At 40.3% G+C, this 14,519-nt stretch overlaps 1 protein-coding gene across 1 annotated transcript in view; it reads left to right on the top strand.

The window, feature by feature from the left end:
• The window catches only part of lars2 (leucyl-tRNA synthetase 2, mitochondrial), a 41,069-nt gene continuing 26,550 nt past the window's right edge, over positions 1-14,519 (top strand). The window contains exons 1-3 of the mRNA XM_074684372.1: positions 1-184; positions 3,949-4,190; positions 6,452-6,583. Of these exons, the coding sequence (XP_074540473.1) occupies positions 3,960-4,190; positions 6,452-6,583 (363 nt within the window). The 5' untranslated portion in view covers positions 1-184; positions 3,949-3,959. The remainder of the gene's footprint in view (positions 185-3,948; positions 4,191-6,451; positions 6,584-14,519) is intronic.

Genomic DNA, 14,519 nt, shown 5'->3' with positions numbered 1-14,519 from the left:
TCTGTCTTGTCAACAAACGGCGTGTCAATAAAGTTGTTGAAATCCAAGATGGCGGCGCCCGTAGCGAAGTCGTGATCCGGTCATATGCATCCTTTTTAATATCTGGGTTTGACTTCGAAAAGAAGAATTGATGGATTATTTCATCACGACTACAACACAGAAATAGAGCAGCGAAAATAAAGCAGTAAGTGCGTTCAGAGTGAAAGTTTTACGGTAAATTATCTCATGTGTGTCATCATCCGTCAGTCGACAACCTGAGCATTCAACCAGGAAACAAATGATAGAAGACTCAATGCTTAAGATGTCATGCTGACATGAGCTTTTATATGCACCTGGAGTTGACAGAGAACCAGGTTGTTGTGCTATGAAGAGAGACAGGAGGATACGTTGATCATAGCCTGTGTAATAATGACATGCTATAGTCATCCTGATAGATCTGAAGGTGTTTTAACAAAGTGCTGCCTTAAATATGAAAAGAACTTCTGGATTCTTGTTCGTTTGTTTATTTGCTCGTTTGTTCGTGGTTCTCCATGTCCTTAATTATGAAATCTCTTGTGTAACAGTGCCTACCAGATTTCTGAGCAGCCTTATTTGAAAACCACAACAGTTCTGACTGTTGACTGATTTTACAGCAACTAGAACTCATTTGACAACAAATTGAGTTATATATGGTGTTTTATTTTTGTTTATTTATTGATTTTGCATTTAGATGCAAATCAATTCTCCTGACAATACTGAATGAATTGTTTCTGCTCAAGTGAATTGATAAATCTACATATCACTTTGGTAATCTGAATATAGCAAGCATTTATGCATCCTGAGTTCTTTTAATGTTTATTTTTGCAGAATTGAACAAGTGTAGCACTTGGGGCTTTAAGAAACTGAGATATGAACATTTGAAGAATTTTCACGTGCCAACCACAGACATAAAAAAAAACAAAAAAAAACTTTTAGTAAAAAAAAGTGCTCCTGGGTAAATCTTTTCTCCAGATCACATTTAATTTTTGAGAAACATACCAGGTCTTACAAACCATGTGTTCAATTACCTTCCCTCAAATCAACCAATTTTTCATATTTGTGCTGGGAAAAAACCTCTGAGCCTAATCACAAGCATCAGTTTAGAACAATACCAGGGTCATGATGTATAACTATCGATTTCTGAGAGGTGAAGCATGTCACTCCTCTGTGTGCACTGTCTGCAGAAGTTTTTCAGTCACTCTTTTCAGGAAACACCGGATGGATGAGCTCAGTCACCATAGAAACATTTTCTCAGTCTCTCTCGTCAGCCCACTCACTTGCACCTTCACAGATGCACACAACCTTGAGTGCTCGGCTCTCCCAGCCTCAGCCTGAGGGAGGACTGTTGGCTGCTGTGATGCTTAGGTTATGCTCAGAGAACTTCGCAAAATAACGCATTTCTACAGGCAGGTGGGTGGAGGAGAGGACAGGAGGGGAGAGTGATGCTTTTCTCTGGTTCAGTTTTTGAAGTTATCCCAAAAAGATCTGGGATCGGTCCGGCTCGGTAACTCAATCCTTCAGGCTGGCTACATAAACTTTGCTTTTTTGTCAATCTGTCATTTAAAAACTCTTGTGTTCTGAGCCTTTAGGAAGTGCTAATGAGTAGGAAAAATGTCTTTTAGGACGTGTCTTTCAACTTACCTTAGCTTTTCTCAACATATAGAATCTTCTCTCATTCAAGGTTTCCCTGCAGCTTTAGATCAACACACCTACATCTCTAGTTACCACATTTACATCTCAATCTCCACCTGGTGACATCAGAACATGCAAACAGCCACTTCCTCTGCTCAGCCACTTTCAAGGTCTCTCTCTATCTCTCAGATCCAGATGCGTCATCACAGAGAAAATATTCTCCAGACAGGTCAAGTTATTCGCAGTTGTCCTCTGCTAAGCACAGACTGTAGGGATATTTCTGGTTACCGTGGAAACTGTGTTTATATATGTCTCTGTGTGTGTGTATGTGTGTGTCTGTGTGTGTTGTTTGGAAGGTAAATTTAGGTCAAATTGTTTATTCTTACAGTTGACTGCCTGACCTAGATTGAGTCGCAGGGAAGTCTCGCCCGACTGTTGCATTCATGCAGAATAAAGCATCAGTGGTGATTTTTCCAAGTCGCCAGAGATGGATGAATGAAGTTGTTTGTGGCTCGACTGGTTACCTGTCATTTATCACGCTTTCGGCTTTTGAACAATCCAGTTTTGGACTATCCTATGATGCAGTGCTGTTTCCTTCTAACTAGACACGGCTAAAAATCATGAGAGACATTTTATGTGTGCTTAAGGGTCCATCAGAGTGATGTTAGAGTGATTATCAGCAGGGATAAGGACTTGAGAAACACTGGAACATCTGATTGAAAATGTCCTTCTCACATCAGAGTGTAGTCACATCACGCTGAATAAACTTATTTCACAAATTTATGCTGTTGTGTGAGTGACGTGGTGCAAAGAACACAGACTGTGAAACAGCAGTGTGAAGAAGAGAGGAGCTGCCAAGCCGAGCTGTCAATCTCTCTGTTTCAGTGTGTGGACTCTGCGGTCTGCACTGGCTGTTTGTGTTAAAGTAGAGCGTTGAGGCTGATTATCATAGTGTAAACTTACTAGAATAAAAAGAGATGTATGGTATGGGATGTAAACAAATATCAGATTTGCTGGTATATTCAAGCTCATTTTGTTGGGTACAGAGGCCTGCTTCATCTGACTTATTGAGAGCTGTGGTTTTGATAACCTCAAGCTTTTAAATTTGTAAACAAAAATATAATGAAAATGTATTTACATAGTCTGTTTCGTTATCTTGTGGGGTTTTAAATGTGTACACCCCTTTAACTCTGCAATCTGCCAGCAAACTGGTCAATACAAAGTGCAATACCTGTTCAACACAAGTTAACACAGGTTATCTTGTTGCATTCAAAATGTAAATACTGCTTCATCTTGTTTGGCACCTATTACTTATTTCATTGTCCATATTCTATTCAATTTCCTACTTCTGTCTTTGTGGGAAGACCAATGGTAACACTGAAGTCCTCCCTGGGATTGCTGAAGTATGATTCTGACCTGTGCTCAGTAGATCTCTGATAATTACAGGTATTAAATTCAATCTAAACCTCAGCAGTAGAAAAGTGAGGAGTTAAACTTGCACATATTGCAAGTTGCCATTCGAGTTGTTGGCGAAACAACTGGCGCCATACCTCCAGACTGCTTAGCAGCTGTAGTCCTCTTCCCTTATGTTATTTTAGCTCTGCCAAACAAAAAACACACTATTGACAGTGTACTACACAAAAATGGTTGTAAACACAGAAGAGCATAGAACTGAGTTTTATAGACCTGCCCTATGGATCGACATCCTGACACTTAAAGATCCTTTCATTAGGGCTGGGTGCAGAATTAGGTACTTTCCTAGGTACCAACTGAATTCTGTCTGTAGTACTGGGTACCAGTTCATGTAAAATCAAAGGGTACCATGTTAAGGTACCTGAACGCATCCTTGTTACCGTGAGGGAGTGGAAGAGTTGACGGTGATGGACGGTCATGAACATGAGAGTGTGAGTTTGAGAAATAAATATGTCTAATTGAAAAACTTTGAGATTTTATTATCGAACTAATTAATATTTATTACAGTGTAAACACACACAAAAGTACTGAAAGTAGTGAAAATTGGTACTGCTTAATACAGATACAGAGTGCCAGGTACCCGGCATCAGTGCCATATTTTTTCACATGTGAAGGGTACCCATCCTTACCTTTCATACAGCTGACATGTTGCCGCTTGTTAGTGTGCGTCATTGCACACATATAATTAACACATGGTCTTATCAGCCTCACATATCAGTATAAATGTTCATATTTCAGGTTCTAATCAGTCTTAAGCTGCTAGTTTGGTGTGTCCCTGAGAATAAACATCCCAGTCCATCTGACAGCTGTGTGTTTCCGTTTCAGGTGACAGAACCATGCAGCTCTCATTGAGAAGGTTGGCTCTGTGTCCGAGTGTTGCCCGGCTGGTCCAGATTAGGGGTACATTCCTAAGACCAGCACACTGCCTCCTGTCCTCCTGCACCCGCACCCTGTTTAGTGAGACAGGTGTCTGGGAGAAGGACTATCGGTCAGAGACTCGACGCAGAGTGGAGGAATGGTGGCACCCACGAATTATGGCCCAGTCCAGGAAGGATGCACAGGAGGAGGTACAGTCTAGTGATATGGTTATCTGGAGTCTTGAATCTGGTCATGGTAACATGAAATGACATGTTGTGTTATTTTCATTGTTATTTTTCAAACTTAAGTGTGATTACACTGATCTGAAACAGCAAAGCCTCTTGTTTGAGAAGATGTAATCGAGAAATGTTTGACCATTTTGACAGCAAACAAAGGATTACTTATCTGTTGACTTACACACTGCTTGGATCTAAAATGTGACCCAACATGTTGATGAATCATCTGCATGCAAGAGAAAACATGACTATTCTGCGGATTACAGAAACAGGGATCAGGAACACAAAGCTGCCATGTGTCTTTACTCTCAGCCCAATTAATCCGAGAATAAAATGCAAAACCTGCGCCTAGCTTTTCAAAAATGATCTGAATATAATCAAATCAATCAGCAAGCATTACAACATTAAGATCCAATAAGACATTACTTGATTGATACCATATGAAATGATATGATAGAGAATAAAATATGAAAATAAATAATAAAATATGATACAACATGATGATATGACATAAAGATTCCAATATGATTTGAAAGGTAGGGATACAAAGAGTACTGTAAAATATATTATAGGTAAGGGCACAACAGGAAAGAGTTTGGTACACTGGGATGATATACAGCTGGGGTGGCCAACGAGTCAGGGACCAAGAGCCACAAAAATTACTGTGGTATTACAAAGCGCCACAAAAAACCTGGTCATACAAACGCACTTCCTCTTACACGTAAACAAAATGACATAATATAACAATCAATACATTTCTAATTTTCCAAGAGAGATTTATTATGTTTGTAAATGTGTTTAAACTGGTACTTGGAGCCATGCCAAAGACAAATTTCTGTTTTTACTGCAGAAGAGAAAGTTCTATCTATCTATCTATCTATCTATCTATCTATCTATCTATCTATCTATCTATCTATCTATCTATCTATCTATCTATCTATCTATCTATCTATCTATGTACGAGCTCATGAACGACTGAGAGGAGCACATGTAGAGAAAAGAAACTGAAACTTAAGAATCAATCTCGTCACCCAAGTATTGATCAATACTGATCCCAATGTTTGCAACAATTTATCAGTTTTATGAGTGGATCGAGGAGGCACACACTGAAAGGCAAAGAGCCACATACGGCTCACGAGCCACAGGTTGACCACCCCTGATATACAGAATGAAACTACAGAGTAGGCCACAAATTTCCACACATAAGAAAAATGTATGTGTGTGTAAAATACGTGTTTTCAAAACATTTGCAATCTTATAGAGCACATTTTATGAACATAAACAGTTGTCCAACATAATGTGTTTATTTTTCCTACAACTTTTAAAAAACAGATTAAAGGATACAATATGATACGAAAGGGTAAAATACAACACCGTTTAAAAAGTTAATCCACAATGAAACAGTTTGGTGTTACATAATACTCCATGGCTAGTTTCATGTAGCTGCCTTCATAGTGGTTTAATTCAAACTTTAAAAACACAAAATTCAGAAGTGATAGGATCAGAAATCAGATTTGACAGGTAATCCAGTTTTGGAATAGTCATTTTAGATTGTTGATTTAAAACAGCTGAAGAAGAACTTAAACTTTTTTATTTATCCAGTCCAACAAATTTAAAGCACTGGTAATCTGACTTTGGTAATCTGGTCAGTACCCAGGAAAAGTTTAAGTGCAAGTGAACATCAGAAACCCCTTTAGCCTCATTGTTCAGATTAAATCATTATTAGGTCGTTATAAGTCCCTCCTCGTGATCAGAAGCTATAACTGTCTCCGGCTGTGCCTCGTCTCAGCTCCGGCTGACTTTATCTCCTAATGGCCCAGGACAGGCTGACAGTGATGAAGTGCATTCATGGCAGCTCTGTTCTTAATTAATTTACTGAAAAATTCATGACTCAGGTTTCCTGTCGTCATGTATAGCTAGGCTGTAACCACCAGTACTTACTGCATTGCCATGGTAACAGCATTGTGACTATAAACCATTCATAATCAGACTTTGACACTATAATCAGAGCCTGTTAGAGTGAGTGAAGAGTTATTATTCCTATCTGACCTCATCTGGTTAATGTAGTGTGTTTGAGTCGAAGCTTATTCAAAAGCCTGAGTGATGATGGAGAAAAGGTCCAAAGCACTGTTGTGGTAGTTTCCCAAAATTAAAGTTTTATGATCTCTCTCCACCATTTAGTTTAGTTTGTCTTATAGCTCTGTGCATTTATTTGTATCTGTCATTTTCTCCAGGGTTCCAACAGGACAAAGTTTTACGTCCTCTCCATGTTTCCGTACCCGTCAGGGCGACTGCACATGGGCCACGTGCGAGTTTACACCATCAGTGATGCCATTGGCCACTTCCAGAGAATGAGGGGCCATCAGGTATGTCTGCTTTTATCAAATATCTTTCTACCATTTCCTGTGTTTACCATTTTCTCAACATTTATCTGCTCAGAAAGAAGCAAGGTCAGTGCAGGAATGCATCTAACACAGGCATAGGAGGCTTTTATTTTCACTTGAGGGAGTGGGAACATCAGTTAGAGTCCATTTTCTTTGAGGACATGTTAAAAGAGAGTGGTGTAAATAAGAAAATCGAGCATAGCTGCACTTAAGCTGCATTAGAGTGTGGGTCTCGTTGTGTTCTGGATTAGGATATCGGCTCAGTGGAGCTCTTCTCATGCATGTAATGCACTCCTGTAATGAAACCCAGGCTTCATGTAGGGACACAAACAGACTTTCACTGTCAGAGTCTGTGCCAAGTCCAGGAAAGACCAGTTGTGAACCAACAGGTAATTTTCAGGGCTTGTGTTGACATTTTTACACCAAGCTCAATTTATGCTCTCTTCTGCATTCCCCAGTTGTCTGCAGTTCTTTAAAACTCTTAATGATGCCCCTCTTCTAGATGATTTTTAATTAAAACAAACAGTTCCTTTTAAACAAAACTCACCTGTGTTTGCCTCTTTGAGTATCTTAAGCTGTAACTTGTGGGGATCCTGAGAGAGTGACAGGTCACAGGATGAATTCAATCATCCATACCTGAAGACAGATAATAATTTTGGTATATGGAGAGCAAAGATGCCTGCACATCTGTGTGTTTGGAGGTAGCATTGGTCATAGCATGGGTCTCTGTTGCTTTGTATGTCGTCATGTTGCAAACATTACTCATGTCCTCTGTCCTCTGAGACTTGTGCCCCCCTCTCCACCTCTCACCTTCACTTTCTGCTTTGAGGACATGTGTGAAAGAACCCGTGCACTTAAAACCAACTCTGACTTTGGCTTCTTAAACACTGCCTGTGTCTTCCACATGTTTTATTATTGAGGAAATAAAAAAAGCAGTTTAATATGGCTCATTGATGTCTTCATGAAATGGTAGTAACATGTTTTGGTCCAAAAAGCCAATAAATCAAGCACAGCAGCATTGTTTCCAGGCTCTCATAGCCCCTCTGTTCAGAACGCTCTGATTTAGTGGGCGTGACCTTCATATGTAAATGAGCCTCCGCTGATACCACCCCGCTCTTCCGCGTCACTGAGAGAGGCACCACGAGCTCCAAGTGCACAATGTTTAGAAAACAGCGAAGCTCGTTTACCGTATCATTACAGGCTAAAACAACAGACTAACCGCAGCTACAGTTAGCATCCTGAAACTAACACAGAGACAGGGGGGACACTGAGGAAAAGCTCTTACATCTGCTCCACAGCACACAGCATTTAAAATACTCTCATTTCCAGAGTCTGAGGTTTGTTGGTGGATGGTTGGTAATGCGCCTGGATTCAGGACCAGTCTATTCACTAGCCCTCTGTTGTACTGTCCAAAGTTGGAAAAGCAGTCGGCCATAAAGTAACTAGCACACACATGCACAGTTTTACTGAGTGTAGCTGGAACATTTCCTTGATAAATGAACTCTAGCCACTTTGACTTGTCTTCTTCCGAGATGGGAAGCTTGTGCATGGAACTATGTGGCTGTTTACAGCCAAAAACAGAGCAGTGATGGCTCTTCAACTTTGGCATTCTCCTCTTCCTGCTGCTGGAGAGATTTCTCTCCAGCAGCAGGAAGAGGAGTTGCTGGGGAGGGGGTTCGGGGGTATGTGCTCCGGTGGATTAATGAGGTCAGACTTGCTCCTGATTGGTCAAAAAAGGGAATCGTTGACGCCAGCAAATCCTGGAAATTCCGAACAGCTCGTTTTGGGTCGGATTTTACATTCACAAGCATTACTAAGTACAGGTTTTGTCATTAAATATCACAGTTTGTGGGCTGGGAGGAAAGCCAAAGACCCACAAATTTCACTAAAAGACTTAATAAAGTGATTTTTGCATAAAATGGGACCTTTAAAAGGAGTTCCCCTCCCCCAGCATTAGCCGGGAAACAGGCGGAGGTAAAACTGCACATTTTTGTTTTATATTTGGATGTAAATCTTTTGTCTGTTTTCTGTTGAATAAATGGTCTAATTGGTTTGGTTTTATCAACATTTTAGCCACCGGCCCATTTGTTTTGGATTTGGGTTTGAAAGAGTTTTGTACGTGTAAAGAAACTTACCAAATCTTTGGCATAAAAAAGGAATCTAAATAAAGTCCCACAAAACTAGTTTGAGTTTTTGTTTCTTAATTTGCCTCTGAAGATTTACATGTCAGTTTCTCTATAGACATGCATTCAAGATTTTTGTCTTTCTTATTGTTGTTATTTTACAAAAAAAATCAAAGGATGTGTCACTTTTAGATGTATAGGGATCAGTTTTTATTAAGGTAAACTTCTGCAGTTGTCAGTCAGCTGCTGTAAGGTCTTTTTTCAGGGGTTTAAGGATTGTTGTAAGGCTAGTTAGACATGTTTTCAGTTTATGTCGAGCCCTTTGGGTTAGGTAGTGTACATAACATGCAGTACTGGTTGTTGGGTTGATGCTATTTTCACACCATTTGATAACAAGTGCTCCATTAGCACTGCTGGAGCCTCAGTTTACACTTGCATTGAAGTGTGAAGCTGTATATTTTAAAATGCAGGATGCGTAGACCTACAATATCATAAAAACAGCACATCTTGTCCGTGTTAAACTAATGAGGGCACATTTTCACTAATCTAGGGCATTTCATTACATGTTTTTGTGCTGTCTGTTTTTTTTTATCAGTGAAGTGATCACATGCACAATGTTTACATTCCTTTAGTTTTGATTGTGAGACTGTTGGCTTGATTTTTTAATGCTTCATTAACCTGATGATTTAACTTTTTATTTTTAAATTCTGTTCAAACATCTAAAGGTTACTGTTTTGTTAGTGAGGTTTGTGCTGTAAGGTTTGAATTTATTTTTTCACCTTGGACTTTGTTTTCCTCAAAATAAATACATGTATTCAGCTAATAAGCAAGGAGTGTTTTATGGGTGCGTACAGGCTGAAGGCTTTAGGCCTGCTGCCACAAAGATAAGAAAAAGGTAAAATCCATACTCTCCTCTGTGTCAGTCTTGAATATTAAGGTCGATATTCAGCGTTTGGTTTCTGTTTGAGCCTGGTAAACTGCTGGTTTCAATGAGGTAGTGTCTGTCTGCGTCTTCTCTTTGGTCAGTGTTTTCCTTCATTGAATTTCTCCCTCTCCTTACCCCGGTGAGAGCTTTTACCTATCTTGAGGGATTTTACTTTAGTTTTTGTAAATTTCCTACCCTGCAGAAAGAATCCCTCTTGTCTCTGTTTGTTCTCTCCCCGTACAGAAACAGTTTCACCTGACTGACAACGACTTCCTGCCCAGGAGTGTACGCTCTCTCAGCATCTGTCAGGAAGCAAACGTTGTTCCACTGCATGCACAGAGTCCACTTTATTCACCAGCTAATTAGAGCGCTTCACTCTGCTGCTTGTCATGTACTAAAAGGCTACAAGCAATTGTCCTTGCTTTTAAAGAGTTATTCATTATTTCAGACTTAAATTCATTTTCATGAAATAAATGCCTTCTCTGTGTTTTCTTGTTCTATATCATAAACATATTTTGAATTCATTTATTTGATTTCGAACGATGGAGTTTAACACAGTTTCATAACAAAGCATGAATCTGATGAGCTGCACTGAGAGTTTATAGCAATTGTTAGTTTTACACTCTTGTCCCTAGTCAAGTCTTTGAGTAACTAGATCATAAAATGTAAATTGAAGTAAAATTTACTGTAAAATAAAAAACTCATCAATATAGAAAAACAACAAATTCTTGAAACCAAGTCAAACAGGAAATTAAAAACATGGCAGACTAAGAGCAGAGAAGGAATTTTTATCTGTGTTTCTATTTTGATTTCAGATGGTAATGACTACCAGAGTTTACCACCTTTAACAGAGAAGGCTAACAGTCCAAATGTTGACCTCAGGATTATTATTTCTCTGTTGCTCCTCTGTCTCTGTCGCTTTTATATTTACATTATAGACACGTCTCACAGCACTGGGCTGTCAGTAGTCATAGCCAGCTATTAAACTACGGTACAAACTTGTGTTTGCTTATTGTCACGTTTCAAACAGTGCTACGTAACTGTTGGTAAATACCTCACATTGTTGCGTTTTAAAAAGTTGTCTTCAAACAAATTTGTCCCGATCTAATCTCCATTTATTTCCAAAACAAACATAGAACTTGTTAAGGGTCACATCTTTACGACAGAGTGTGTGAGACTCTGGGACACAAGGGGCGCTGCAGTCTAATGAAAACCGATCTTCATCATAGCATCTTTGACATGAATTATATCAAGCTTCAACTTCCAAACTTGTGTGATTCTGTCGACGCAAAAGAATGAAGGTGTAATTTCTGGAAGTTTCTCCCTCATTTTTGTGGATGACCACAAGCATAGAGATAGCACAGACCAGTTTTTGACCTCACAGTCCTTTGATCACAGACCCCACACCAACAACTGGGCAATGATAAGACATGAGGTCTAACAGAAGCTTGTGTGACCTGATGTGATTTTAGAAAATAAGCATGGAGGGCGAACAAACCGGCTGACCTGGTGTTTGTTGCGTCATGCTGCAACAAAAACATGGGAAAAGAACACGGGTCAATAGCCCTGTGCAACAAGTTTGTCTTCTTGCTACATTTCCCACTTGTCTCTGGATAGAGTTTTGTATACATTCACTGCCATGCTCATGAGCTGCAACATCCTCTTGTTGACACTTCTTAGTCGGCTCCTCTCATTGGTTATTGAGGGCATTGTGTCAGAAGCAGTCCAGCCGGGAATTGTAAACATAATCAATATGTTTTTATTTACAATTCCAGATCAGGGAGACTCTTTCATGTTTGGGAGCAGTAAACAGACAAACACAACAAGCCCCAAATCAGGTCACACTTTCCTGATCACTCAGGGAGTGAAATTGACATTAGACCTGGTTGAAGATTGTCTCGTGCTTAAGATAAATGAGCACTGAGTCAGTTATCAGAGTTTGGTTTGAACCAATTAGATTAGAAGACAGACAAAGTTGCAGTTGCACCTTGAAGCATCCACAGATGAAGAGGAGCTCGTAGCTGGAGCTGCGTGGGTGGACACTTGCACGTAGCTGAGTGGTTTCACATTCATAAAAAAAGGAATCATCCTCCCAACACTTGTGTCCATCATGTTGTGTTCACGAGGAGCCCCATTGCTGCTGATTGACGTATCTGTCACGGGCTGGCGCTGACTTGCTCCACATTACAGTGGACAGATTGTCATAAAATGTTCCCACACTGACTCCCACGTCCATCTTCCTCTGCCTGTTGTCACTCAGGCTCTGAAATGTGCCGTCAGTCTCTGTGGTAACAGGTTGGTAAAGAGCAGGACTGCTGCTGCCGTTCAATTGAAGCTATTTGCGGTGAAAAGATAATTTTCCCCCGCTGCTCTCTTTGAACTTTGTGAAATGAGTTCAGTAATGCAGCCAGCCTGTCATTGCCTCTCTCTGTCATGTCTGTGTCTCTTTAATGGAGTATTAATGCTGAACAAACAGAGTAGTGGTGTATCCTTCTTAATGAGGCACTTCTTTTTCCTTTTTTTTTATATACATTGTTTACACTGTCTCCTGTTGGTGCCTGTATTCCCCCTGAGCCATCACAGTGGTCGTTTGTGCTGAGCGTTCTTGGCTTAATACCAACCAGCACTGGGCTTTTCAAATGAGGCCGCTGCAGTTACCAAGGATACCAAATCGTCTGAAACATCAGCCCCGTTAGAGTCCATGGATGATCCTCTCCAGTCCTCGACTCCTTGTCACCCTGCTCCTCCTCTACTTTACTACCGCCTTCCGCTCCTGAGCTTTCATCTCATCTGTCTCACAGTTAGTGGAAAAACACAGTCAGGAGTACACACCATCAGGAGGAGGCATGAGGTTTAAAGGAAGGTGTGTAGATGAGGGGGCTTAAGTACAGAGGAAGAAGAGAGGAAAAGTGACAATAGAGTCAGGCATTTTGTAGAAAATTGCACAAAACAACTTGGCGACACAGGCAGAGACTGACTTTCCTCACCAAGGTGGCCCAGCCAGCAATTTACATTGTATGTGGAGGATGAAATATGTACTCATAACTACCTTACATATTGCGTCAGGCACTACACTAATAAAAATGAATGTACTTTATTAAAATGAAAAGGAAGCGGGCTATGGAAGCCCAGTTCAAACATTAGTTTAGTAACTGTGTAGATTTACTGTTCATCAAAGGCTTTATCATTCTGCCATTTCAGTATGGGCCATTTATGCCTGTGCTGTTCCTCATTTGCTGTGTAAAGCTCCATGGTGTCTGTGTAGTCACTCTTTTTGCCATATTGAAAATCCTGAACTATACTCAACTTTGTTTGAGTTAAAGAGCGACAGAGGCGGGCCTTTCGCCTCTCTGCTGACAGCTACAGGGTGCTAGCCAAGCGGCAACCTCCGCTCTAAAACTATGAGACAGTGCGGAAGTGCTAAAATCTGCTGTTTCTCTAATGTCTGAGCCTGACTCCAGAAGTACCAGAAGTCACATTCACACCAAGCCTAGAAAAGCTGTTTTTACAGATGAAATTAACCTATTTACAGCCTCGTTCAAAAAACATCTCCTGTCTGAATCACTAATTTCACTATCAGCACACACTGTACAGGGTGAATTTTTTAGAGGATATTAAGATCCCAAGTCCCCGCAATCTGAGGCACAGCTCAGCTCGCGACTGAAGGGCGCCCTATAGGTGTTGGTGTGGAGACTCAAAGCCCGTCCTACTTCTAATATGGGCGCACCAGCTGATTGGCTTCAAAAATCTGTTTCAGGAACAGACGGGTGACAACATCGAGCCAGCAGGGCCCCTAAATGAGAAAAACGTGTAAGTTTGATAACGTAAAAAAATAACAAATCATAAAAAATGACTCAGACCGACATCATTTCTGAAACAGGCTGTAAACCTCTTTATTCTTGCTGTTGAGCTTGCATTTTTTGAATGGGCATGTTTCTGTTTTCTGATGTCAGAAAATCCATCCTCAAGTGGATCGTCGAAGAACTGCGTTTTTTTGCACTTCCACAAAGAATTCATTTTTTTAAACCTGAGGTTGCAGCTTGTGTAGCTTTCAGGGGTGAAATGATGCTGAACAGAGGTTTAACAGGGAGAAGATGCTGGCTGTGTGATGGCTGAGCCAAAAAGTGTATGTGTGCGTGTTTTTGTGTGAGCATTAGGGATGCCAGGCTAAAACATTCTGGTGGTATTGTCACCCCTGGCCACCCCTTGTATCCACACCTGCTCAGTACCAAGTTAATACCATCGGGCTGGCAGGTGTGCGGCTGACATATCCTGAGCTTCCACTCAGATCTTAACCCTGCTTCCCACTTGTTTTACGTTATATAAAAGGTGCAGTTGAGAGAATGGTTTGTGTTGATGTACTGACAGGAATGTGTAATCGAGCTGAGATAACAGCAGGGGAAAACACATTACTGCACAGGGGTCAAAATGTGCCACAGTTATGGAGGAAGCTGACGCTTTTGTGCTGAATAAATTATCTCCTAAAGTGAAAGAATGTATTTCACTGTTAATGTTTGCATAAATGTTCTCGCCTCATGTCGGAAACATTGTAGAAAAGCCAAGCTCTAAGAGAAGACAGTCACTGTTTGTATTATGGTCACAGAATCATGTTTAACAAAATGTTTTTGGATATTTGACTTTAGCTGTGCACAAAGACATTTGTTCAGTGTTTCACATTTAAAAGGTTTGTTTATGTTTCATCTTTTCACCGCTTCATGTTAAACGTTATGGATTTTAGCATCAGAAGCACAGTTTAGTGACAATAAACTAGCTCAAAGAGCAGCTTTATGCCCCTGATGCACATATGTCCTAGAAAAAAAAATGTTTTCATTGTTTTCATAAAGTTTAAAGCATCTTTCCAGTATGCACA

Source organism: Halichoeres trimaculatus, unplaced genomic scaffold, assembly GCF_033239565.1.
Source record: "Halichoeres trimaculatus isolate MK-OKI-2021-1 unplaced genomic scaffold, fHalTri1.1 fHalTri1_scaffold_12, whole genome shotgun sequence".
Classification (NCBI taxonomy): domain Eukaryota; kingdom Metazoa; phylum Chordata; class Actinopteri; order Labriformes; family Labridae; genus Halichoeres; species Halichoeres trimaculatus.
The sequence above is the reverse complement of the archived record's forward strand: the minus strand, read 5'-3'. Positions and strand labels throughout refer to the sequence as shown.